The sequence below is a fragment of the Anomaloglossus baeobatrachus genome, chromosome 7, assembly GCF_048569485.1.
Source record: "Anomaloglossus baeobatrachus isolate aAnoBae1 chromosome 7, aAnoBae1.hap1, whole genome shotgun sequence".
Lineage (NCBI taxonomy): Eukaryota > Metazoa > Chordata > Amphibia > Anura > Aromobatidae > Anomaloglossus > Anomaloglossus baeobatrachus.
In genome coordinates this window covers 177,608,381-177,636,151 of record NC_134359.1, presented here as the reverse complement: position 1 = coordinate 177,636,151, position 27,771 = coordinate 177,608,381, and the positions used below count along the sequence as shown (strand labels likewise).

Here is a 27,771-nt window from a genome sequence, read left to right as displayed (position 1 = left end):
TTCTCAGTCTGAGAAGAATCACAGATCTGTGAACAATCCTATAGCCTCTAATGGGTAGGTATACTACCTGTAAAATACACAGACAGACTATGTATGGGATTCACAGTCAACTGGATGAGGCCTAAAGTGGACTAACAATGATTTTAGCAACATGAAACATGAAAACCTTCATGAATAATTCCGATCTTGCTGAGGGGGCATGAGTCAGACTGCATTCATGGACTGAAGTAAGCTTTCTGTAGCAAAGAGTTAGACGAACTGTGGAGTAATAACCCTGTCTCGTCCCCGTCCTGCCCCAGCTCTGCCCCATTTGGTGGCACTGGGAGATACTGGCATCAAAACTCCAAACGTCGCACATTTTTTGCACAACTTGAAATTGAGCAAAAATTTTACAACATTTCAAAGTGATTTACACCAGAGGGTGTGATTTACAGAATTTAGAAGTAATATGTTTTTTTTAGGTTAGGGCTACACAGTTACACAAAGTTGCCACCTAACCAATGCATCCAACCTGCATTTTCAAAAGTTTTTGTACCTGGTTGTTATCAACAAGTATATATTGATAGGTCTGAAGTAAAATAACTATATAGAAAAAATACTTCACATGCATTCTGAACAATACATTTCAGAGGTATGCTAATTACTCGTACATATAATTGATATACTGATAATATAAATTCTATATTCAGAATATACCTTGGCATTTTCTCAATTTCGTTAGTGTTCCTTCATCTTGGAATACAGAGTCTTGGAAGCTTTCATTTCCCAAATTGATTTCTTCATCTATTCCACTTTCTGAAGATTGCCCACTGATAGTTCCCTCAGTCCGTCTTTTATAAGGATCCTCAATAGAGGTTTTGCTGCTGTTTTGTTCCAGTTTTTGTACATCCACCAGAGTATTTGTAGACTGATGAAAGTGCTTCATTATAAATCCAACAAACCTCATGCCTTTTCTGGATGCGTCATTCACCTGCATAAAAACATTATGGTAAAACACCAGTGTATCCAGCTCAGTCTGTACATTTATAGCAAATTATATTATTTTTTTTACCTTATATTTAAAGGAAAAACTGATCATGCTGCCCAAACCACAGTCAGCATGAATCGTAGTCAAGCTGCACTGCATTGTATGATTTATAACAGCCATATATATTTTACTCTGAAAAGCTACAGCTTTTAAAGGGAATCTGTCAGGTGACTTTCTAGTACATTACTAATGTTATCGTGAAATAGGGCTCAAGCAGCTCCAACAGGATCAACAAGTTTTATTACTGTACCTTGTCCTGTTATGTTGTTGTAAGCTCCGGATAATTCAGTGTGACTTAGGGTACCGTCTCACTAAATGACGTACCAGCGATTCTGACCACGGTCAGGATCACTGGTGCGTCGCTACATGGTCGCTGGTGAGCTGTGAATCAGGCAGATCTCACCAGCGACCAGCCACCAGCGACTCTGCGCTTGGTAACCAGAGTAAATATTGGGTAACTAAGCAAAGATCTTTGCTTGGTTACCCGATATTTACCTTGATTAGCAGTGTACACTGCTTAGCTCTGGCTCCCTGCACACGTAGCCAGGGTAACTATCGGGTAACTAAGCAAAGCGCTTTGCTTAGTAACCCGATGTGTACCCTGGTTACCATCGTACGCTGCTTACACAGAGTCGGTGCTCGTTGGTCTCCCGCTGTCAAACATGCCGATGTGTGCTGCACAGCGGGAGACCAATGAGCAAAAAATGAACCAGAACAGTGTGTAACGATCAGCGATTTCACAGCAGGGGCCAGGTCGCTGCTTAGTGTCACACACAGCGAGATCGCTGATGAGGTCACTGGTATGTCACAAAACCTGTGACTCAGCAGCGATCTTGCTATGTGAGAAGTAACCCTAAGTAAATAGTCAAGCATATAAAAATACAAACTGCATAGTAACTGCTCCCCCACCTCTCAGTTTTTGCATCAGTGATAATAAATGTGAACTGAATTTGCACTGCTGTCCCCACGCATACTCCCACCCACCTCTCAGCAGTGATAGTAAATACACTGGGAGGTGAGTGGGGGGAGCAGTGCATATGCAGTTTATAATTACCGCACATCTGCTTGACTAGCCATCAGGAGACACTGACTTCTCAAGAGCATACAGCAAGATAGCAGGAGAAGCTACAGTAATAAAACTTACTGATCCTAAAAGAAAATCACCTGACAGATTCCCTTTAATAGAAAACATACTTTGATATGACAGGTTGTCACCATACAGTATGTGTGTTTAGGAAGAGAACCTGTTTGTTAACCCCTCACGAATTATATATATATATATATATATATATATATATATATATATATATACATATATATACACACCCCCACACACAGTACAGACCAAAATTTTGGACACACCTTCTCATCTCTAGAATAACTATTAAGAGGAGACTTTGTACAGCAGGCCTTCATGGTAAAATAGCTGCTAGGAAACCACTGATAAGGACAGGCAACAAGCAGAAGAGACTTGTTTGGGCTAAAGAACACAAGGAATGGACATTAGACCAGTGGAAATCTGTGCTTTGGTCTGATGAGTCCAAATTTGAGATCTTCGGATCCAACCACCGTGTCTTTGTAGAAAAGGTAAACGGATGGACTCTACATGCCTGGTTCCCACCGTGAAGCATGGAGGAGGAGGTGTGATGGTGTGGGGGTGCTTTGCTGGTGACACTGTTGGTGATATATTCAAAATTGAAGGCATACTAAACCAGCATGACTACCACAGCATCTTGCAGCGGCATACTATTCCATCCGGTTTGCGTTTAGTTGGACCATCATTTATTTTTCAACAGGACAATGACTCCAAACACACCTCTAGGCTGTGTAAGGGCTATTTGACTAAGACAAAGAGTGATGGAGTGCTACGCCAGATGACCTGGCCTCCACAGTCACCAGACCTGAACCCATTCGAGATGGTTTGGGGTGAGCTGGACCGCAGAGTGAAGGCAAAAGGGCGAACAAGTGCTAAGCATCTCTGGGAACTCCTTTTATCACTAGAAGTCCCAGAAATTTCGAGCTGCCCCCTAAAGTCCCAAAAGAGGGTCAAATGAAATACAATAAACTGAATAGAACTAACTAGAAACTAAATGGCTAAACTCAATGGAAAACAACAACCTCCTGTGGTGCAACAGTAATGGCCTTAATTACAGAACAAAAGATGGTGATTATAGGAAGTTAGCTAAAATTCTTCAGGTCATTCGACTCGTCTCTGGGTTCCAAAGGTAAAAATGTTAAATGACTCCCCTCTGGGACTTCTAGTGTTAAGACCGTTTCCGGTGACTACAGGAGGCTTTACACGCTGCGACATCGCCAGCGATAGCTAGTGATGTCGCGAGCGCTAGCATCCGCCCCTGTCGTTGGTGCGATATGTGGTGATCGCTGCCGTAGTGAACATTATCGCTACAGCAGCGTCACACGCACATACCTTTTCAGCGACGTCGCTGTGGCCGCCGAACAATCCCTCCTTCAAGGGGGAGGTGCGTTCGGCATCATAGCGACGTCACTGTGGTGTCACTAAGCGGCCGCCCAATAGCAGAGGAGGGGCGGAGATGAGCGGCCAGAACATGCCGCCCACCTCCTTCCTTCCTGATTGCCGGAGGACACAGGTAAGGAGATGTTCGTCGTTCCTGCGGCGTCACACATAGAAATGTGTGATGTCGCAGGAATGACAAACAACCAGCGGCATGCACCACCAACGATATTATGAAAAGGAGTGACGTGTCAACGATCAACGTTTTTTGCCGTTTTTGCGATCGTTGATCGTCGCTCCTTGGTGTCACACGCTGCGATGTCGCTAACATAACAGCGCCGGATGTGCGTCACTTACGACGTGACCCCGACGATATATCATTAGCGAAGTCGCAGCTTTTAAAGCACCCTTACTTCTTGAAGCTCATCAAGAGAATGCCAAGAGTGTCCAGAGCAGTAATCAAAGCAAAAGGTGGCTACTTTGAAGAACCTAGAATATAAGACATATTTTCAGTTGTTTCAACCTTTTTGGTTAAGTATTTCATTCCACATGTGTTAATTCATAGTTTTGATGTCTTCAATGTGAATCTACAATTTTTAGAGTCATGAAAAAAAAGAAAACTCTTTGAATGAGAAGGTGTATCCAAACTTTTGGTCTGTACTGTGTGTGTATATATATATATATATATATATATATACACATCCATGGTCCTTTAGTGCGGGCTCATGCGGTGAGCCTGCATTTTTCCTCGCGCATATCTGCTGATTTGATCAGCCAACATGTCCACCTGTTAACCCCTTAGATCGCGTTGTCAATCTCTGACAGCGCAACTAATGTTCTTCGGTGGGGATCACACTGTTCCCTGACACCATCTGGGACCCCGTGATAATGGGGTCCCAGTGGGTTGTTATTGAAGCACGGGATCAGCTAATAAACCCTGTCACTGTCATGACTCACTTCCTGTGAAAGGCGGCAGAGTGCCAGCATTCACAGGAGATTAGCAATGCTGCTGATTAGAATGATGTTGAAGCACTTCTCTAATCAGCAGAAGCGATTGGACATATAAAAAAAGTTTTAAAAATATGGAACCCCCAAAAAAATAAAAGTTCAAATTACCCCCCTTTTGCCCCACTGAAAATAAGAGAATTACAAAAAAAAAAACACATATTTGGTATCACCACATTCATAAACGCCTGATCTATCAAAAATATTAAATCAATTCATCTGAGTGGTAAAGGGCATAGAGAGAAAAAAAAAAAATCAAAACACCAGAAGTACATTTTTTATGTTGCAGCAACGTTGCATTAAAATGCAATAGCAGGTGATCAAAACGTTGCATCTACCCAGGGCCGTATTTGCCACTAGGCACCCGTGGTCCCGTGCCTAGGGCGGCACGTTGCGGGGGGCGGCACTTTCTGGCAGCAAAAAAAAAAAATATATATAATTTTTTTTTTTTTTTTTTTTTTTACATCCCCGCCCCCCGTCCCTCCCTCCATTACACTCGGCTGTGTTCGGGGGAAGGGGGGGAGGTTGAGAGGGAGGAGAGGCGCACTTCTGTCTATTTAAATACATGGCGGGCGCCAGGCATAGTGAGCTGATTAACCCCGGAAGTTCCATCGCCTGCACTTCCGGGGTCAGAGGCGCACGGGCGCGACAATCAGCTCACTGCCCCATGCTGCAGCGTCCAATGCTGCAGACGACACACGCCGTGGAGGAGGACGCGTCTGAAGCTGGAGCCAGCCAGAAGAGGAGCCAGCCAGAGCAGGGCGGCGGGCACCGGAGCAGGTAAGGCAGAGCCTAGAATGTATGGGCACCTTACAGGTTAGTTGATGATCGTTGCGATGCCTCTTTTTGTCCACTATAATCATGCAAGGGGAGGCTGGGGGGAGAGAGGCTGAGGCTGGGGGAGGCTGGGAAGAGAGGGAGGCTGGGAAGAGAGAGAGGCTGGGGGGAGGCTGGGAAGAGAGAGAGGCTGGGGGGAGGCTGGGAAGAGAGAGAGGCTGAGGCTGGGGGGAGGCTGGGAAGAGAGAGGCTGAGGCTGGGGGGAGGCTGGGAAGAGAGAGGCTGAGGCTGGGGGGAGGCTGGGAAGAACGAGGCTGAGGCTGGGGGGAGGCTGGGAAGAGAGAGGCTGAGGCTGGGGGGAGGCTGGGAAGAGGGAGGCTGAGGCTGGGGGGAGGCTGGGAAGAGAGAGGCTGAGGCTGGGGGGAGGCTGGGAAGAGAGAGGCTGGGGGGAGGCTGGGGGGAGGCTGGGAAGAGAGAGGCTGAGGCTGGGGGGAGGCTGGGAATAGAGAGGCTGGGGGGAGTCTGGGAAGAGAGAGGCTGAGGCTGGAAAGAGAGGCTGAGGCTGGGGGAGGCTGGGAAGAGAGAGAGGCTGGGAAGAGAAAGAGCCTAAGGCTGGGGGGAGGCTGGGAAGAGAGAGAGAGGCTGAGGCTGGGAAGAGAGAGAGACTGAGACTGGGGGGAGGCTGGGAAAAGAGAGGCTGAGGCTGGGGGGAGGCTGGGAAGAGAGAGGCTGGGAAGAGAGAGGCTGAGACTGGGGGGAGGCTGGGAAGAGAGAGAGGCTGTGAAGAGAAAGAGGCTGAGGCTGGGGGGAGGCTGGGAAGAGAGAGAGAGGCTGAGGCTGGGAAGAGAGAGAGGCTTAGGCTGGGGGGAGGCTGGGAAGAGAGGCTGAGGCTGAGGCTGGGAAGAGAGGCTGAGGCTGGGGGGAGAGAGACTGAGGCTGGGGGAGAGGGAGGCTGGGGGGAAAGAGACGCTGAGGCTGGGGGGAGAGAGAAGCTGAGGCGGGGGGGAGAGAGGCTGAGGCTGGGGGGGAGGCTGGGTGGAGAGTGAGGCTAAGGCTGGGGGGTAGGTTGGGGGAGAGAGAGGCTGAGGCTGGGGGGAGAGAGAGGCTGAAGCTGGGGGGAGGCTGGGGGGAGAGAGAGGCTGAGGTTGGGGGGGAGGCTGGGGGGAGAGAGAGGCTGAGAGGAGAGAGGCTGAAGCTGGGGGAGGCTGGGGGGAGGCTGGGGGGAGAGAGAGGCTGAGGCTGGGGGGAGGCTGGGGGGGAGAGAGAGAGAGGCTGAGAGGCTGAGGCTGGGAGGAGAGAGGCAGATGCTGGGGGAGGCTGGGAGGAGAGAGGTTGATTCTGGGGGAGGATGGGAGGGGGAGGCTGATGTTGAGGGAGGCTGATGCTGAGGGAGGCTGATGCTGGGGGAGGCTGGGAGGGGGAGGGTGAGGCTTGGAGGAGGGAAGCTGATGCTGAGGGAGACTTGGAGGAGGGAGGCTGAGGGAGGAGGGAGGCTGATGCTGGAGGAGACTGGGAGGAGGGGGGCTGATGCTGGGGGAGGCTAGAAGGAGGGATGCTGATGCTGGGGGAGGCTGGGAGGATTGAGGCTGATGCTGGGGGAGGCTGGGAGGATTGAGGCTGATGCTGGGGGAGGTTGGGAGGAGGGAGGCTGATGCTGAGGGAGGTTGGGAGGAGGGAGGCTGATGCTGGGGGAGGCTGGGAGGAGGGAGGCTGAGGCTGGGGGAGGCTGGGAGGAGGGAGGCTGAGGCTGGGGGAGGCTGATGCTGGGGGAGGCTGGGAGGAGAGAGGCTGATGCTGGGGGAGGCTGGGAGGGGGAAGGTGAGGCTTGGAGGAGGGAGGCTGATGCTGAGGGAGGCTGGGAGGAGGGAGGCTGATGCTGGGGGAAGCTGGGAGAGTGAGGCTTGGAGGAGGGAGGCTGATGCTGAGGGAGGCTGATGCTGGGAGGAGGGAGGCTGATGCTGGGGGAGGCTGGGAGCAGGGAGGCTGATGCTGGGGGAGGCTGGGAGGAGGGAGGCTGATGCTGGGGGAGGCTGGGAGGAGGGAGGCTGATGCTGGGGGAGGCTGGGAGGAGAGAGGCTGATGCTGGGGGAGGCTGATGCTGGGGGAGGCTGGGAGGGGGAGGGTGAGGCTTGGAGGAGGGAAGCTGATGCTGGGGGAGGCTGGGAGGAGGGAGGCTGATGCTGGGGGAGGCTGGGAGGAGGGAGGCTGATGCTGGGGGAGGTTGGGAGGAGGGAGGCTGATGCTGGGGGAGGCTGGGAGGGGGAGGGGGAGGCTTGGAGGAGGGAGTTTGATGCTGGGAGGAGGGAGGATGATGCTGGGGGAGGCTGGGAGGAGGGAGGCTGATGCTGGGGGAGGTTGGGAGGAGGGAGGCTGATGCTGGGGGAGGTTGGGAGGAGGGAGGCTGAGGCTGGGGGAGGCTGGGAGGAGGGAGGCTGAGGATGGGGGTGGCTGGGAGGAGGGAGGCTGAGGCTTGGGGGAGGCTGGGAAGAGAGAGAGAGGCTGAGGCTGGGAAGAGAGAGAGGCTTAGGCTGGGGGGAGGCTGGGAAGAGAGGCTGAGGCTGAGTCTGGGAAGAGAGGCTGAGGCTGGGGGGAGAGAGACTGAGGCTGGGGGAGAGGGAGGCTGGGGGGAAAGAGACGCTGAGGCTGGGGGGAGAGAGAGGCTGAGGCTGGGGGGAGAGAGGCTGAGGCTGGGGGGGAGGCTGGGGGGAGAGAGAGGCTAAGGCTGGGGGGGAGGCTAGGGGGAGAGAGAGGCTGGGGGGAGAGAGAGGCTGAGGCTGGGGGGAGAGAGAGGCTGAAGCTGGGGGGGAGGCTGGGGGGAGAGAGAGGCTGAGGTTGGGGGGAGGCTGGGGGGAGAGAGAGGCTGAGAGGAGAGAGGCTGATGCTGGGGAAGGCTGGGGGTGAGGTTGGGGGGAGAGAGGCTGAGGCTGGGGGGAGGCTGGGGGGTAGAGAGAGAGAGGCTGAGAGGCTGAGGCTGGGAGGAGAGAGGCAGATGCTGGGGGAGGCTGGGAGGAGAGAGGTTGATTCTGGGGGAGGATGGGAGGGGGAGGCTGATGCTGAGGGAGGCTGATGCTGAGGGAGGCTGATGCTGGGGGAGGCTGGGAGGGGGAGGGGGAGGCTTGGAGGAGGGAAGCTGATGCTGAGGGAGTCTTGGAGGAGGGAGGCTGGGGGAGGAGGGAGGCTGATGCTGGGGGAGACTGGGAGGAGGGGGGCTGATGCTGGGGGAGGCTAGGAGGAGGGATGCTGATGCTGGGGGAGGCTGGGAGGATTGAGGCTGATGCTGGGGGAGGCTGGGAGGATTGAGGCTGATGCTGGGGGAGGTTGGGAGGAGGGAGGCTGATGCTGAGGGAGGTTGGGAGGAGGGAGGCTGATGCTGGGGGAGGCTGGGAGGAGGGAGGCTGAGGCTGGGGGAGGCTGGGGGGAGGGAGGCTGAGGCTGGGGGAGGCTGATGCTGGGGGAGGCTGGGAGGAGAGAGGCTGATGCTGGGGGAGGCTGGGAGGGGGAAGGTGAGGCTTGGAGGAGGGAGGCTGATGCTGAGGGAGGCTGATGCTGAGGGAGGCTGATGCTGGGAGGAGGGAGGCTGATGCTGGGGGAGGCTGGGAGCATGGAGGCTGATGCTGGGGGAGGCTGGGAGGAGGGAGGCTGATGCTGGGGGAGGCTGGGAGGAGGGAGGCTGATGCTTGGGGAGGCTGGGAGGAGAGAGGCTGATGCTGGGGGAGGCTGATGCTGGGGGAGGCTGGGAGGGTGAGGGTGAGGCTTGGAGGAGGGAAGCTGATGCTGGGGGAGGCTGGGAGGAGGGAGGCTGATGCTGGGGGAGGCTGGGAGGAGGGAGGCTGATGCTGGGGGAGGTTGGGAGGAGGGAGGCTGATGCTGGGGGAGGCTGGGAGGGGGAGGGTGAGGCTTGGAGGAGGGAGTCTGATGCTGGGAGGAGGGAGGATGATGCTGGGGGAGGTTGGGAGGAGGGAGGCTGATGCTGGGGGAGGTTGGGAGGAGGGAGGCTGAGGCTGGGGGAGGCTGGGAGGAGGGAGGCTGAGGATGGGGGTGGCTGGGAGGAGGGAGGCTGAGGCTGGGGGAGGCTGGGATGAGGGAGGCTGAGGCTGGGGGAGGCTGGGAGGAGAGAGGCTGATGCTGGGGGAGGCTGGGAGGAGAGAGGCTGATGCTGAGGGAGGCTGGGAGGAGGGAGGCTGATGCTGGGGGAGGCTGGGAGGGGGAGGCTTGGAGGAGGGAGGCTGATGAGGAGGGAGGCTGATGAGGAGGGAGGCTGATGCTGAGGGAGGCTGATGCTGGGGGAGGCTGGGAGAAGGGAGGCTGATGCTGGGGGAGGCTGGGAGGAGGGAGGCTGATGCTGGGGGAAGCTGGGAGGAGGGAGGTGATGCTGTGGGAGGCTGGGAGGAGAGAGGCTGATGCTGGGGGAGGCTTGGAGGGGAGAGGCTGATGCTGGGGGAGGCGGGAGGCTGATGCTGGGGAGGCTGGGAGGCGGGAGGCTGATGCTGGGGGAGGCTGGTAGGAGGGTGGCTGATGCTGGGGGAGGCTGGGAGGAGGGTGGCTGATGATGGGGGAGGCTGGGAGGAGGGTGGCTGATGCTGGGGGAGGCTGGGAAGAGGGTGGCTGGTGCTGGGGAAGGCTGGGAAGAGGGTGGCTGATGCTGGGGGAGGCTGGGAAGAGGGAGGCTGATGCTGGGGGAGGCTGGGAAGAGGGAGGCTGATGCTGGGGGAGGCTGGGAGGAGGGAGGCTGATACTGGGGGAAGCTGGGAGCAGGGAGGCTGATGCTGGGGGAGGCTGGGAGGAGAGAGGCTGATGCTGGGGGAGGCTGGGAGGGGGAGGAGGAGGCTTGGAGGAGGGAGGCTGATGCTCAGGGTGGCTGGGAGGCTGATGCTGGGGGAGGCTTGGAGGAGGGGGGCTGGGAGGCTGGGAGGAGGGAGGCTGATGCTGGGGGAGGCTGGGAGCAGGGAGGCTGATGCTGGGGGAGGCTGGGAGGAGGGAGGCTGATGCTGGGGGAGGCTGGGAGGAGGGAGGCTGATGCTGGGGGAGGCTGGGAGGAGAGAGGCTGATGCTGGGGGAGGCTGATGCTGGGGGAGGCTGGGAGGGGGAGGGTGAGGCTTGGAGGAGGGAAGCTGATGCTGGGGGAGGCTGGGAGGAGGGAGGCTGATGCTGGGGGAGGCTGGGAGGAGGGAGGCTGATGCTGGGGGAAGCTGGGAGCAGGGAGGCTGATGCTGGGGGAGGCTGGGAGGAGCGAGGCTGATGCTGGAGGAGGCTCATGCTGGGGGAGGCTTAGAGGAGAGAGACTGATGCTGGAGGAGGCTCATGCTGGGGGAGGCTGGGAGGAGAGAGGCTGATGCTGGGGTAAGCTGGGAGGAGAGAGGCTGATGCTGGGGTAAGCTGGGAGCAGGGAGGCTGATGCTGAGGGAGGCTGGGGGGAGAGAGGCTGATGCTGGGGGAGGCTGGGGGGAGAGAGGCTGCTGCTGGGGGAGAGGCTGCTGCTGGAGGCGGGGGGAGAGGCTGCTGCTGGGGGAATGGGTGAGAGGGGCCAATGCTAGAGACAGAGGACAAGGGTTGAGGGATAGAGCAATGACAATATCGATGGGGGGAGTGTAAGGACTCAGAATAAGAGGGGGGCAGCATTGGGAGCTCATTATGGAGAAGGGGCAGCATGTGTGGGCTCAGTATGGAGTGGAACAATGTAGGGGAGTCAATATCAAGAGTGGGGTAGTGTGTGTGTGTGTGTGTGTGTGTCTCAGCATAAGCGCTAGTGTGGTGGTCTTAGTATGATGAGTGGGGCAGCATGGAGGTGTCATTATGGAAAAGAGGAAGGCAGCATTAGGAGCTGATGGAGAGGGGCAGCATGCATGGGACACTGTGAGGAGGGGGCAGCATGCACGGGACATTGTGAGGAGGCGGCAGCATGCATGGGACATTGTGAGGAGGGGGCAGCATGCATGGGACATTGTGAAGAGAAGAGGGGGGCAGCATGCATGGGACATTGTGAGGAGGGGGCAGCATGCATGGGACACTGTGAGGAGGGGGCAGCATGTATGGGACACTGTGAGGAGGGGGCAGCATGCATGGGACACTGTGAGGAGGGGGCAGCATGCATGGGACACTGTGAGGAGGGGGCAGCATGCATGGGACACTGTGAGGAGGGGGCAGCATGCATGGGACACTGTGAAGAGGGGGCAGCATGCATGGGACACTGTGAGGAGGGGGCAGCATGCATGGGACACTGTGAGGAGGGGGCAGCATGCATGGGACACTGTGAGGAGGGGGCAGCATGCATGGGACACTGTGAGGAGGGGGCAGCATGCATGGGACACTGTGAGGAGGAGGCAGCATGCATGGCACACTGAGGAGGGGGCAGCATGCATGGGACACTGTGAGGAGGGGGCAGCATGCATGGGACACTGTGAGGAGGGGGCAGCATGCATGGGACATTGTGAGGAGGGGGCAGGACAATGTGCAGATCATATTTCATAATCGAGGAAGGTGTGATGGGTATAATTTATAAGGGAGGGTAGTGTGTAGTATATTAGGGGCAGTGTGACAGTCACAGTATATAAGTGGGGATGGTGGGAATATTTTATACCCATGCTATGTTTTGATGTGCCTGTGGTGATCCCCATTGGGGGGGGGGTTAGTGCCCTTCATTTCTCATTGATGTTTTTTAAAGTGTTTTACAGAGTAGATCTGCCTTAAACAGATGTGTGCGAAAACTCAGTTTTACGTTGTCAATAAGGGGCGCGACCACTTAAAGTGCCTAGGGCAGCATGAAGGCAAAATACAGCCCTGCATCTACCCCAAGATGATATAAACATTCTTTGGTTATTATTGCAGCATGTTGGATGTTGAGGTCCTGGGCTGGAGGGGTTACACATTATTTGTGGATGTAAGTCCGATTCTCTGTACTGCCAAATTCTCTGAAACGCCTTTGGAGATGGCTTATAGTAGAGAAATTAACATTTAATTCATGGGCAACAGCTCTGGTGGACATTCCTGCAATCAGCCTGCCAGTTTCAAGCTCCCTCAAAACTTGAAACATCTGTGACATCTGTGAGATAAAACTGCACATTTTAGAGTGGCCTCTTGATGTGGCAAGCCTAAGACACACCTGTACAATAATCATAATGGCTAATCAGCATTGTGATATGCCACACGTGTGAGGTGGATGGATTATCTCAGCGATAGTAGAAGTGCTCACTAACACAGATTTAGACAAATTTGTGAATAATATTTTAGAGAAAAATGCCTTTTGTGTACATAGAACTTTTAGGTCTTAGAGTTCAGCTCATAAAAAATTGGAGCAAAAACAAAAGTGTTGCATTTATAGTTTTGTTTAGTATTGTAACAGTGGCAACATTTAAGCCAGCAAGTTGCCTAATTCAAGCAATGGCTTATAAATAGGTCTCTTACTGGCAAAAATAGGATATGGATTAACTTGCTAAACACTGGTGTCTCAATTATGAGGAAAATATTATGGAATCACCCTGTAAATTTTCGTTCCCAAAACTAACACCTGCATCAAATAAGATCTGCTCGTTAGTCTGCATCTACAAAGCAGTGATCACACCTTGGAGAGCTGTTGCACCAAGTGGACTGACATGAATCTTGGCTCCAACACGAGAGATGTCAATTGAAACAAAGTAGAGGATTATCAAACTCTTAAAAAGAGGGTAAATCATCAGGCAATGTTGCAAAAGATGTTGGTAGCTCACAGTCAGCTGTTTCTAAAATCTGTACCAAATATAAACAACACTTCTTTGTAGATGCAGACTAACAAGCAGATCTTATTTGACGCAGGTGTTAGTTTTGGGAACGAAAATTTACAGGGTGATTCCATAATTTTTTCCTCATAATTGAATGATTCCATAATTTTTCCCCCTGTTTGGCCTTGAAAATTAACAGTTACTGGCTAGCATATTATGTTTTCATGATTTTTTTTTAGTGTTTCTTAAAGCCAGAAAATTGCCATTTGAAATGACTTTAGTTTTGTGCCATGTCTGTGATCTGCTTTTTTTTAAACAAAAGTAAACAACTGAATGAACATCCTCAGAGCAAGGTGTGTTTTGATCCGGAACCATGGAAGACCACCATAAATCATTGGTAAAAGGTGACAAGAGCATTGGCAACTAATCTGGCCGCCATCCCCTTACTAACCATCACAACTAGAAGTAGCTGAGGGGTGAACTAACATCCTGTGCACCACGACGCCAGCCGGAGAACTAGCTATCCCAAAGGAAGGAAAGATGAATAACTCTCTGCCTCAGAAAATAGATAAAGAATAGCAAGCCCCCCACATTCAATGACTGCGGTGATATAGGAAAACACAATACACAGATAGATGATAGGATTAGCAAAGGTGAGGCCCTACTGACTAAATAGGACAGGACAGGAAAGGGACTGATGGTGGCCAGAGAAAAACCCTGCAAAATACCAACTTCCTGATAGTACAAAAAAGCCCTCAGATCGCTAGATCTGAACTCCGTCCTATACCAGGCGCTCTTGTCATACCAATGAACAGAAAGCAGGAACCATTACAAATTCAAGAAGCAACAAACACATGGACTTATAGGAGCAATACTCCAAACATAGCTGCAGGGAGCTTTCTAGCTAAGCAACTGAGAGGGAAGATCCCTGCATGCAAATAAACTGAAAAGAACCACAGCAAATGACAAACTCAGATAAGAACAAAAAGAACCAAACAAAAATAAAGAGCCAAGCACTTATCTGGGGTAGATGTGGTCTGCAGCAGGATGAAGCAGGCTGGTGAACAAAGAACAACTGACATCCGACATAGCCTGCTATCAGACCAGGGTTTAAATAAGCAGAGAGTTAGCAATGGAAACGCCCATTGCTCAACACACCTGGTCTCTGTCCAAACCATTCCTGGCTACAAGAGGGAGCCTCACAGCAGCCAAAGCATAACTGACATTCACAACACAGGTGATTCCATAATTTTTGCCAGAGGTTGTATCTGTGTTTTTCATGGATAGGACATGTACCCATTATAATCTATGGTGTTCTCCACATATGTGATTTGTACTTTCTTAATCTGTAATATGGCTCAAAACTACCTATGGAAGTCTATGGGTAATTTAAATTAACAGATACCGTCAGTGTGAACACCACGTTTTTAACATTACAATGCGTAGTAGAAGCTTTTTTTTTTAAATATTTTTTTGCATTTGACAATAACTGATATAACTCAATTAGTAAACACCAACAAAGTGACAGAAATTTTCACCCTAACACTGCTTAAAATCGATCCATTTTTTATGCATGAAATTGGGCGTAATAAAAAATAATAAAGCTAAATATCAATCAAAAGACATAAACAGAGAGTGAAAATGAAACCAAGTGACAAGAAAATGAATGTGAATATAAAGAATGAATAGGACGAGTGTATTATACCGGCCGATCGTGCACGTGTCCCTACAAGTATTTGTAGAGAGAACGTAATCAGCGCTATTCACCTTTTGAGGAGGAAATGAACGCTGGCATGAAACCCTGTAACTAGTAAAGACTAGTAAAATTCTACTTATATCGTCAAGTAGATATACATGGAATATGAGCTATGGGAGATCTGTTATGTGGAAACGTTATAATGGTTTGTGTTGTTGAGTAAACCATTTTGTTTACTAATGCCATTTAAACAATGAAAATCAAGAAAAATGTCGGCTCACCTACATGACTGTGACATACAGTTTCAAAAAAGGATTTAGACTTTACAGATATATAATGTAAAAATTGAAGAAGTTGAATAAAAAAAAATATACAATGCAACTGAGCAATGGATAGATTCTGAGTAGTTCTAAACACAAAAAAGTGAATATCTTTGAATATTTTTAGCTGATTGATATACTTGGAAAGATTATCGTTTGTACGGTCATAAGCAATGATTATTTTTTCATTATGTGTGCATTTGTGAGGCTATGGCATAGTATCTATCAAGGAGTACGGAATGTAGAATACTTTCAAGCAATTTAATTGCTCTCATGTCAACAAAACTATTTTCTAGGGCTCATTTTTACACAGAATGTTGAGGGGGCTTCAATCAAACAGCGTGCACCTCCTTTCTTGGAGTCTTCTCAGCTGGTTTAGTAGATCACAGATCATGTCCACGTGATCACATGTGACACATCATTGGGGATACTGACTACTACCTTAGGCTGGACTCACACAAACGTATGAAAAATCAGTCCCATTCTCGTTTGCGAGAGTAGGACGATTTTTTTCTCACTTGTCATCCATGTGCTGTCAGTGTGCTCTCAGTGTGCTCTCCAGGTGCAATCCGTTTTTTTACTCAGCAGCTATTAGTCATTTACAGTCATGTACAGAAGCATTTACAGTGTTCTCTGCTACATGATAGGATTTTATAAAAAAAAAAAAAACGGACGGTCCGTTTGATGTCTGTTTTTTTTTCTCGCCCCCATTGACTTGTATTGGCAAGTCTTGGACGTTTTCCGGATCAAATCGAGGCATGTTGCGACTTTTCTCGCATCTAGAAACTGGATACAAGAAAAGCCGTCCAACTGCTCTCCCTCATTGATTAACATTGGTCAGAGTGCAATGCGAGATTTTCTCACATTGCACTCGTCCGTTTTTTATGCTCGTGTGAGCGTGCCCTTATCTTGCATAAAATCAACACTAATGGCAAATGCCTTCAAATAGACAAGTAGCAATTAAATAAATGTACTAAGAGTCAAATATAAGCAAAATAAAAAAATGGAAGAATACTTTTTCTAGTAGAATTTTCATGCCTTCATTTGTCAGAGCTTCACATATAGACATCCATTCTTCAATAACAAGACTGGCCTGTTTCTGTCCTGTGGATACTGTATGCTTTTGACTGAAAGAAAACAAAATGCATTGTAATTTATTAAAATGTTTAACTAAGTTCATGAATTGACAAGTTGTGTGCATTCCTATACAAACTCAGGCTGGTTTCAGAGGTCCGTGTTTCAGGTACGTGTGACATCCATTATTAACATGGATGTCACACGTACTCATGTTATCCTCTGGAGTTACATACACGTCCGTGTTTTTACACAGACCATGTGACCTTGTGTGGCTCCGCATGTACACACGGAGACATGACTTTTTCTCCAGCAATACGGGTGTCACATGTATTGCACACTGATGTGATCCATGTGACATCAGTGTAACATGTACCGGAGAAAACACGTGTCTTTGAAATTAAAAGATTTTCTATATTCACCTGTCTCCAGCGCTGCTTTCTTTGACTCTGCTGTCTCCTGCTTCTGACCCCTCTAATTATGCTCATTGAATATTCATTGCACCGCGAATCTGGAAGCCGGAGCAATGCCAGGGACAGCATCAGGAGGAACAGCATCGCCGGGGACAGGTTAGCATCCAGCAAGCAGTGTGTGTGCAGTTACATCTAGGAGGTCATCCGAGTTCCCAATAAACTCTGATGAACCTGTGAAGTCACCGTCGTGACACCTGCTGTCACTGGCAATGCTGTCCCCAGCAATGCTCTCCCCGGCGATGTTCTCCCCGGCGATGTTGTCCCCGGCAATGTTCCGGCTTCCAAGTCCGAGGTGCAGTGAATATACAATGAGCATAATTAGCAGGGGTCAAAAGCAGAGCCGAAGACAGTAGCATTGGATACAGGTGAATGTAGAAAATCTTTTTATTTCAAAGACACGTGTTTTCTCCGGTACGTGTCACACTAATGTCACACATATGCAAACACAGATGTCACACATGTGACACACGCTTGACTCACGTATGACCCACGTATGACCATACCCATATGTGTGGCTTGTACCTGAATAAACATGAACGTCTGAAAATGGCCTCATACTAAGCCTGGTGTGTCTTCTGGATTAAATAAAATGCAGTCATTTTCTAAACAATTTAATGCACTAGTTCCAGAAAACTGAGCTTCCAACTAATCAAGAATTTTATATTAGATTTGTAGTAGGTTCATTCTGTTTTTTTTTACACATTACTAATATAAGTAAACAAAATAATGTGCATATTGTTTTATTTTGCCTTAATGGAAAAAAACATGACCTCACCGGATTGTTGGCTGATTATTTAACTGTACGTTGCTGGAGGAATATCTTAAACTTGATTTTATTTGATTATCTAGTTATTTTGCTAGCACTGTGTGGAATGTAATTACCTGTAGTAAAGTGAACTTAATTACAACACTAATTAGAGTCAGATGAATGAACACAGGCTTGATTACAGCCAGCCCGGCTTCATACAACCATCACAACGTTTGTGACCTTTGACATGAGTTAAGTTCTCAGCACAAAGATTGAACAAACCTATTATGGCACAATCAAAGGAAATTCCTGAACAGAACAGACAGAAAATAACATGTTGATATCTATCATTGTGAAAATGTATCCATCTCTGAATGACCAGGGGAGAAATGTTTCCAATTTGAACAGCCCAACAAAATTGCTCAAAAAAGTAGAGACTATAATTCTCAAGGTAAAGGATATTAAAACATATTTACTAAAGAAATAATCAATGGTTGTATTACAAGTTATAAAACTCCACCAAAAGAAATCCATGGGACCATAATGTATTTTCATTGCCTCTGATTTTACAAAGAGACCAATAGGTTTCCATTTCCATGGATTGATTGACTTTTGTGTGATAACCATATCTGGCATAATAAGGGGGAGAATGACTGCTCCATGTTTCGAAATACTTACAAGGGAGATATGCCAAAATATACTGAAATATAATAGGATTTCTGTCTGGAGATCACATCAAACACAAAGGAACATTAGTTTCTAGAATGAAGGGGATGTGTTGCTATGTAGAGAACCCAGTACATGAAATTTCAGATGCTATAAACTTATGACACAACTGACTAAGAAAATCACTATTTATTTCAATGGCCCTTTGTTTAGAATGTTGTATCAGTTCTTATGATGGAACCAGTGATGGCAGAAGGTTTGGGATTTTTATAGTTCTAAAAATCAGAAGGAATCTAAGCTCATTGGGCCAAATTTGTGATTTTCAATTTATTGAAGTCACTTTTCTTTTTCTGTTATCTAGTATTTTCTGATGCTTCTTGTGCCAAAATTCTTCAAAATGGCACAAAAGGGTAATAAATTTGGCACAAAATCAGACAGGATTTTTGTCTTTATTGGGTTCAGTGCTAAAAAGTGGCTAATCCCTTAAAAAGTTGACATTTGTCTAAAATTGCACCAAAGTAAAGACTCCATCAAAAACCTGACTCCAAGCAGGGACTGAAGTAAAATCTGCTAAAAAAAATTACTACTTGGTAAAAGCCACATTTCCATGTCTGAAACATCTGTACAAATAAAAGAAACAAGGGTTCATACCTTAGAGAATAAGGCATAAACACTGAAGCCACAAAAAAAAATAAAAAGAGTTAAATCCAGAAAGCCGGAGAAACAATGATAATGATTGGGGCCATTTAAACCAATGGTGAGATTTTCAAATATCTATTTTCTTTGTCATGTAAAATTTCTATATGGTCTAATACAGTGCCTTGAAAATGTATTCCGTGTAACTTTCAGCGTCAATATGCATGTCGCTTAGTTGTGGCCACCTGACCGCTATTCTCACACTGGAGAATCTTCACAGTGCACAATGTGCAATGTGAGGATTCACAAGTCTGCAGTCACATAGAGAAGTGTTCCCCAACTCTAGTCCTACAGTCAGGGCTGTATTTTGCCTTCATGCTGCCCTAGGCACTTTAAGTGGTCGCGCCCCTTATTGACAACGTAAAACTGAGTTTTCGCACACGACATCTGTTTAAGGCAGATCTACTCTGTAAAACACTTTAAAAAGTATCAATGAGAAATGAAGGGCACTAACCCCCCCCCAATGGGGATAACCACAGGCGCATCAAAACATAGCATGAGTATAAAATATTCCCACCATCCCCACTTATATACTGTGACTGTCACACTGCCCCTAATATACTACACACTGCCCTCCCTTATAAATTATACCCACCACACTTTCCTCGATTATGAAATATGATCTGCACATTGTCCTCACATCATGCTGCCCCCTCCTCACAATGTCCCATGCATGCTGCCCCCTCCTCACAGTGTCCCATGCATGCTGCCCCCTCCTCACAGTGTCCCATGCATGCTGCCCACTCCTCACAGTGTCCCATGCATGCTGCCCCATCCTCACAGTGTCCCATGCATGCTGCCCCCTCCTCACAGTGTTCCATGCATGCTGCCCCCTCCTCACAGTGTCCCATGCATGCTGCCCCCTCCTCACAGTGTCCCATGCATGCTGCCCCCTCCTCACAGTGTCCCATGCATGCTGCCCCCTCCTCACAGTGTCCCATGCATGCTACCCCCTCCTCAGTGTCCCATGCATGCTGCCCCCTCCTCACAGTGTCCCATGCATGCTGCCCCCTCCTCACAGTGTCCCATGCATGCTGCCCCCTCCTCACAGTGTCCCATGCATGCTGCCCCCTCCTCACAGTGTCCCAAGGATGCTGCCCCCTCCTCACAGTGTCCCATGCATGCTGCCCCCTCCTCACAATGTCCCATGCATGCTGCCCCCTCCTCACAATGTTCCATGTATGCTGCCCCCTCCTCACAATGTCCCATGCATGCTGCCCCCTCCTCACAATGTCCCATGCATGCTGTCTCCTCCTCACAATGTCCCATACATGCATGCTGCCCCCTCCTCACAGTGTCCCATGCATGCTGCCCCCTCCTGACAGTGTCCCATGCATGCTGCCCCCTCCTGACAGAGTCCCATGCATGTTGCCCCCTCCTCACAATGTCCCATGCATGCTGCCCCCTCCTCACAGTGTCCCGTGCATGCTGCCCCTCTCCATGAGCTCCTAATGCTGCCTTCCTCTTTTCCATAATAACACCTCCATGCTGCCCCACTCATCATACTAAGACCACCACACTAGCACTTATGCTGAGACACACGCACACACACTACCCCACTCTTGATATTGACTCCCCTACATTGTTCCACTCCATACTGAGCCCACACATGCTGCCCCTTCTCCATAATGAGCTCCCAATGCTGCCCCCCTCTTATTCTGAGTCCTTACACTCCCCCCCATCGATATTGTCATTGCTCTATCCCTCAACCCTTGTCCTCTGTCTCTAGCATTGGCCCCTCTCTCCCATTCCCCCAGCAGCAGCCTCTCTCCCACCGCCTCCAGCAGCAGCCTCTCCCCCAGCATCAGCCTCTCTCCCCCCAGCCTCCCCCAGCATCAGCCTCTCTCCCCCCAGCCTCCCTCAGCATCAGCCTCCCTGCTCCCAGCTTCCCCCAGTATCAGCCTCTCTCCTCCCAGCCTCCCCCAGCATGAGCCTCCTCCAGCATCAGCCTCTCTCCTCCCAGCCTCCCCCAGCATGAGCCTCCCCCAGCATCAGCCTCTCTCCTCCCAGCCTCCCCCAGCATCAGCCTCCCTGCTCCCAGCTTCCCCCAGTATCAGCCTCCCTCCTCCCAGCCTCCCCCAGCATCAGCCTCCCTCTTCCCAGCCTCCCTCAGCATCAGCCACCCTCTTCCCAGCCTCCCCCAGCATCAGCCACCCTCCTCCCAGCCTCCCCCAGCATCAGCCACCCTCCTCCCAGCCTCCCCCAGCACCAGCCACCCTCCTCCCAGCATCAGCCTCCCAGCCTCCCCCAGCATCAGCCTCTCTCCTCCCAGCCTCCCTCAGCATCAGCCTCTCTCCTACCAGCCTCCCACAGCATCAGCCTCCCTTCTCCCAGCCTCCCCCAGCATCAGCCTCCCTCAGCATCAGCCTCCCTCCTCATCAGCCTCCCTCCTCATCAGCCTCCCTCCTCCAAGCCCCCCCCTCCCCCTCCCAGCCTCCCCCAGCATCAGCCTCCCTCCTCCCAGCCTCCCTCAGCATCAGCCTCCCTCCTCCAAGCCTCACCTTCCCCCTCCCAGCCTCCCCCAGCATCAGCCTCTCTCCTCCCAGCCTCCCCCAGCCTCAGCCTCCCTCCTCCCAGCCTCCCCCAGCCTCAGCCTCCCTCCTCCCAGGCTCCCCCAGCCTCAGCCTCCCTCCTCCCAACCTCCCCCAGCATCAGCCTCCCTCCTCCCAACCTCCCCCAGCATCAGCCTCCCTCCTCCCAGCCTCCCCCAGCATCAGCCTCCCTCCTCCCTCAGCATCAGCCTCCCTCCTCCAAGCCTCCCTCAGCATCAGCTTCCCTCCTCCAAGCCTCACCCTCCCCCTCCCAGCCTCCCCCAGCATCAGCCTCCCGCCTCCCCCAGCATCAGCCTCTCTCCTCCCAGCCTCCCCCAGCATCAGCCTCCCTCCTAACAGCCTCCCCCAGCATCAGCCTCCCTCCTCCCAGCCTCCCCAGCATCAGCCACCCTCCTCCCAGCCTCCCCAAGCATCAGCCTCCCTCAGCATCAGCCTCCCTCCTCCAAGCCTCACCCTCCCAGCTTCCCCCAGCATCAGCCTCCCTCCTCCCAGCCTCCCTCAGCATCAGCCTCCCTCCTCCAAGCCTCACCTTCCCCCTCCCAGCCTCCCCCAGCATCAGCCTCTCTCCTCCCAGCCTCCCCCAGCATCAGCCTCCCCCAGCCTCAGCTTCCCTCCTCCCAGCCTCCCCCAGCCTCAGCCTCCCTCCTCCCAGCCTCCCCCAGCATCAGCCTCCCTCCTCCCAACCTCCCTCAGCATCAGCCTCCCTCCTCCCAACCTCCCCTAGCATCAGCCTCCCTCCTCCCATCCTCCCCCAGCATCAGCCTCCCTCCTCCTAGCCTCCCCCAGCATCAGCCTCCCTCCTCCCAGCCTCCCCCAGCATCAGCCTCCCTCCTCCCTCAGCCTCCCTCCTCCAAGTCTCCCTCAGCATCAGCTTCCCTCCTCCAAGCCTCACCCTCCCCCTCCCAGCCTCCCCCAGCATCAGCCTCCCGCCTCCCCCAGCATCAGCCTCTCTCCTCCCAGCCTCCCCCAGCATCAGCCTCCCTCCTCCCAGCCTCCCCAAGCATCAGCCTCCCTCAGCATCAGCCTCCCTCAGCATCAGCCTCCCTCCTCCAAGCCTCACCCTCCCAGCTTCCCCCAGCATCAGCCTCCCTCCTCCCAGCCTCCCCCAGCATCAGCCTCCCTCCTCCCTCAGCCTCCCTCCTCCAAGTCTCCCTCAGCATCAGCTTCCCTCCTCCAAGCCTCACCCTCCCCCTCCCAGCCTCCCCCAGCATCAGCCTCCCGCCTCCCCCAGCATCAGCCTCTCTACTCCCAGCCTCCCCCAGCATCAGCCACCCTCCTCCCAGCCTCCCCAAGCATCAGCCTCCCTCAGCATCAGCCTCCCTCAGCATCAGCCTCCCTCCTCCAAGCCTCACCCTCCCAGCTTCCCCCAGCATCAGCCTCCCTCCTCCCAGCCTCCCCCAGCATCAGCCTCTCTCCTCCCAGCCTCCCCCAGCATCAGCCTCCCTCCTCCCTCAGCCTCCCTCCTCCAAGTCTCCCTCAGCATCAGCTTCCCTCCTCCAAGCCTCACCCTCCCCCTCCCAGCCTCCCCCAGCATCAGCCTCCATCAGCATCAGCCTCCCTCAGCATCAGCCTCCCCCTCCCAGCCTCCCCCAGAATCAGCCTCTCTCCTCCCAGCCTCCCCCAGCATCTGCCTCTCTCCTCCCAACCTCAGCCTCTCAGCCTCTCTCTCTCCCCCCAGCCTCCCCCCAGCCTCAGCCTCTCTCTCCCCCCAGCCTCCCCCAGCATCAGCCTCTCTCCTCTCAGCCTCTCTCTCCCCCCAGCCTCCCCCCCAACCTCAGCCTCTCTCTCCCCCCAGCCTCCCCCCCAGCTTCAGCCTCTCTCTCCCCCCAGCCTCAGCCTCTCTCTCCCCCCAGCCTCCCCCCCAGCCTCAGCCTCTCTCCCCCCCAGCCTCAGCCTCTCTCTCCCCCAGCCTCAGCGTCTCTTTCCCCCCAGCCTCCCTCTCCCCCAGCCTCAGCCTCTCTCCCCCCAGCCTCAGCCTCTCTTCTCAGCCTCCCCCCTGCCTCAGCCTCTCTTCCCAGCCTCCCCCCAGCCTAAGCCTCTCTCTCTTCCCAGCCTCAGCCTCTCTCTCTCTCTTCCCAGCCTCCCCCCAGCTTCAGCCTCTCTCTTCCCAGCCTCTCTCTCTTCCCAGCCTCCCCCCAGCCTCAGCCTTTCTCTTCCCAGCCTCCCCCCAGTCTCAGTCTCTCTCTCTTCCCAGCCTCAGCCTCTCTCTTCCCAGCCTCCCCCCAGCCTCAGCCTCTCTCTCTTCCCAGCCTCTCTCTCTTCCCAGCCTCCCCCCAGCCTCAGCCTCTCTTCCCAGCCTCAGCCTCTCTCTTCCCAGCCTCCCCCCAGCCTGTCTCTTCCCAGCCTCCCCCCAGCCTCAGCCTCTCTCTTCCCAGCCTCCCCCCACCCTCAGCCTCTCTCTTCCCAGCCTCAGCCTCTCTCTTCTCAGCCTCCCCCCAGCCTCAGCCTCTCTCTTTCCAGCCTCCCCCAGCCTCAGCCTCCCTCTTCCCAGCCTCCCCCCAGCCTCAGCCTCCCTCTTCCCAACCTCCCCCCAGCCTCAGCCTCTCTCTTCCCAGCCTCCCCCCAGCCTATGCCTCTTTCTTCCCAGCCTCCCCCCAGCCTCAGCCTCTCTCTCTTCCCAGCCTCCCCCCAGCCTCTCTCTCTTCCCAGCCTCCCCCCAGCCTCTCTCTCTTCCCAGCCTCCCCCAGCCTCAGCCTCTCTCCCCCCAGCCTCCCCTTGCATGATTATAGTGGACAAAAGAGGCATCGCAATGATCATCAACTAACCTGTAAGGCGCCCATACATTCTAGGCTCTGCCTTACCTGCTCCGGTGCCTGCCGCCCTGCTCTGGCTGGCTCCAGCTTCAGACGCGTCCTCCTCCGCGGCGTGTGTCGTCTGCAGCATTGGACGCTGCAGCACGGGGCAGTGAGCTGATTGTCGCACCCGCGCGCCTCTGACCCCGGAAGTGCAGGCGAGGGAACTTACGGGGTTAATCAGCTCACTATGCCTGGCGCCCGCCTTGTATTTAAATAGACAGAAGTGCGCCTCTCCTCCCTCTCAACCCCCCCCCCTTCCCCCGAACACAGCCGAGTGTAACGGAGGGAGGGACGGGGGGCGGGGATGTAAAAAAAAAAAAAAAAAATTATATCTTTTTTTTTTTTTTTTGCTGCCAGAAAATGCCGCCCCCCGCAACGTGCCGCCCTAGGCATGGGACCACGGGTGCCTAGTGGCAAATAAGGCCCTGCCTACAGTGCATGTTTTAAGGATTTTGTTAGTATTTTACAGGTGATAATTTAATTACCTGCACAGGTGATTCCAATGCTAAGAAAATCCTGAAAACATGACCTGTTGGTGGTCCTTGTGGACTAGAGCTGGGGAAAACTGAAATAGAGTTACTGAGGCTCTTTGTAAGGCCGGTTTCAGACATCCGTGTTTCAGGTACGTGTGACATCCGTTTTTAATACAGATGCCACACGTACCCATGTTATTATATACTGTTACTTACACGGCCGTGTTTTCACACTAACCGAATGACCTCCACATGCCCCTGCACGCGCACATGGAGAAATGTCCGTTTTTTTCCGGCAGCACGTGTGTCACGCGGCTCACACACTGATGTGACCTGTGTGACATCAGTGAGACACGTACCAGAGAAAACACGGGTCTTTTAAATAAAAAGATTTTTTATTTTTACCTATCTACAGCGCCGTTGTCTTCGGCTCTACTGCCTCCCGCTTCTGACCACCGCTCATTATATTCATTGATTATTCTCTTCACTGCGGAGCTGGAAGCAGGAGCAGCACTGGGGGACTTCTGTGCGGGGACCGCATTGCCGGGGACAGGTGAGTATCCAGCAGAATGTGTGTGTGAAGACATATGTGTGTGTCTGTATTCAGTGTATACATGCATGTGCGCTATGTGTGTATGTGTGTGTATACATATGTGTGTATGTGTGCTCAATGTATACATGTGTGTGCTATGTGTGTGCTATATGTGTGTGTGTGTGTGGCGCCCCTGAGTGTCAGGTGCCACAGGGTACTGCATCTAACACCGGATTCCTGGAAGACCAGTGCCGGTAAAACAACACACACACAAATCCACGCCCTTTTCCCCAGACTGGGTAACAGGCTACAGACGGAACTGATGGATGGCCACCTATTGGTCGGGACTCATCCAATCCACTAATCAGAAACCTGGGAGGAGAAGGGACTAGTCAGTGGAGTGATGGGAGACGGATATCTTGTCAGAGATAAGTCAGACGTTCAGTCAGTAAGACATCCGGTCTGTCAGAAGTCAGTACACAGACAGAGAGTGAAGGTGACTGATTGAGCTAAGGGAGTACAGTTGCCAGGGAAAGTACAGTGTAAGTACTCACTGGACTGAGCACCGGCGGGGTGCAGAGCCCTAGTTCAGGAAGACGCTTCAAGCTCACCTGATAAATCTGTCCAGTGAGGGAATCATCCCGGTTCCTCACCAACATTAGTGTCCAAGGCACAGCAGCAAAGAGGGAACCCGAGAACGGGGACAGAGGTCCGATCCAAGAGAGGTTCAAGCTGCCTGCCATACGAGCCAAAACTGTGACAACAGGAGGGGACCCCAAAACGCTCCAGGCCACGGGAACCCACCAACTACAGACGTGTGCAAGGAAGTACAGCTCATCAGGTCACTACACCAGCACTGGGACTAAGGGAATACTGGATCACCTGAGGCCAAGATTGGTAGAGACCAGCACCAGCTGGGTTGTAGCTACTCCAAACCAGTGAGTAAAGCACAAGTTAAACCGCAGACCCCTCTGTTGTCTGAATTCTTCCTACATGTCTGCATCACCATACTACAACCACCATCATCATCCCCTGGGGCCTAGCTCTACTTGCAGAGAGCTATAATGCCCAGGCTGCTTAATACTACCAGCCCCAGTGGTGAGAGACTTTGCAGCGGCGGCTTTCCCCACATAGCCGCATACCGCAAGTGGCGTCTCGAAAAACACTTAATTTTTTTATTTTTCCCTTTTTACAATTCCTTTTTTTAAGCGACTCCCAGGGTCATGGAACCGGGCAATGGCCACCCGTTATACGACCCTGTTACTCAAGGCCCGGGACTGAGTACCCCAAAGCTCTGGGGTGCGTCATATGCGTGTGCGTGTGTGTGCAGTGAGGACCTGGATGAACTCTGATGAACCCGTGAAGTCACCGTCCTCACTCCTACTGTTGCGCGGGTGTCACGGGGGTGTCATCAGGATGTCATCAGAGTTAATTGGGATCTTCAATGACCTCCTGGACATCACTGCACACACACTGCTTGCTAAATACTCACCTGTCCCCACGATGCTGTCCTTGGCGGTGCTGTACCCAGCGCTGTTCCCGCGATGCTCCAGCTTCCAACTCCTCACTCACTCATTGTCCCATATGGACTTAGAATACAGAAATTTCTAACAGCAGCAATCTCGGATCCACTTTTCATTGAAGGGTGGGAGGAAGCACTGACTAGGTGTTCTCGTACACTTATTGAATTACTTATAGGGCTATATAAAAAATCAATCGATACAGTAGAGAAAGATCTAGATAGTTATAAGATACAGATTCAGGAAAGTCTAACTCCAGAGGAGCATTCCGTGTTTGATAAGGAGCTTGATTTAGAAATTAATAAGTGTGAAAAGGAAGTTCAAGGTAGAAAAATCAAGAAATACCAACGTCACTTATCAGATTATCAAAATAAAAAAATATACCGTTGGTATAATAACAATCAAAAAAGTAGAAGTATTACAGCAAGAAATTCAAGATCATCATCTCTTGCATCCAGTTTTTCTGAGGAATCATGTGGCGAACATTTTTTAGCCAAGCGGCAAGGGAGGGGAGATGGGTTGGAACACGGCCCCCTACCCGATGCCATGAATCCAGGTGGTTCCGGACGGGTTCTCAAAAATCAGAAAAAAGGAGCACAGAAAAACAAGACAAATTAAAGGCAATTGACCTTTCTAATATAATACTCACTAAATCTCAGACCAACGTACTGGAAAAGGGACTCACATTTTCTCCTACAGCGAAACTGGATCACTTTACCATCATAAAAGATTTAGAGCTGTTTGCTAGAAAATTAAGATATAAGAAATTTTTTGCCAATAGTGATAATGATACTTTCTCTACGTTTAAAGAACAACAGGGTCTTTCGGAATTGGCATCTCTTCTGGAAGAGCAGCAACAACTGGATGAATCTGCACAAGCACAGTTTCCTACACATCTGCATGGCCGAACACAAGTTTCCCCCCCTCATGGCCTTTGTCCAAATGTGGACATCTTTGTAGACTGGTAAGAAAGGCTTTACATACTATTACAAATAAAACCACAAACCATAATTTAACTTTTAAAGAAAGGCAGGCCATTAAGGATTGGAAAAACATGAAAACGGTGGTCATTAAACCCGCCGACAAGGGGGGGAAATCTTGTGGTTTGGCCTGTAGATTTGTACGAGCGAGAAGTATTTTGGCAGTTAAATTCTAAAACATGCTATCAAAAACTAAGTGCTAATCCTATTGTACAATTCAAAAGAGTACTAGATGACATATAGAAACTTGACTGAGGAGGGGCATAATTT

The 27,771-nt window shown here is 51.7% G+C and overlaps 1 protein-coding gene across 4 annotated transcripts in view; it reads right to left on the bottom strand.

Annotated features, from left to right (window-relative positions):
• The window catches only part of RFTN2 (raftlin family member 2), a 327,011-nt gene that overhangs the window by 135,220 nt on the left and 164,020 nt on the right, over window positions 1–27,771 (bottom strand). For all 4 annotated transcript variants that reach the window (XM_075319049.1, XM_075319047.1, XM_075319050.1 and 1 more), the window contains exons 3-4: window positions 16,008–16,119; window positions 697–970 (exon numbers count right to left, since the gene is read on the bottom strand). In XM_075319049.1, the coding sequence (XP_075175164.1) occupies window positions 697–970; window positions 16,008–16,119 (386 nt within the window). The remainder of the gene's footprint in view (window positions 1–696; window positions 971–16,007; window positions 16,120–27,771) is intronic.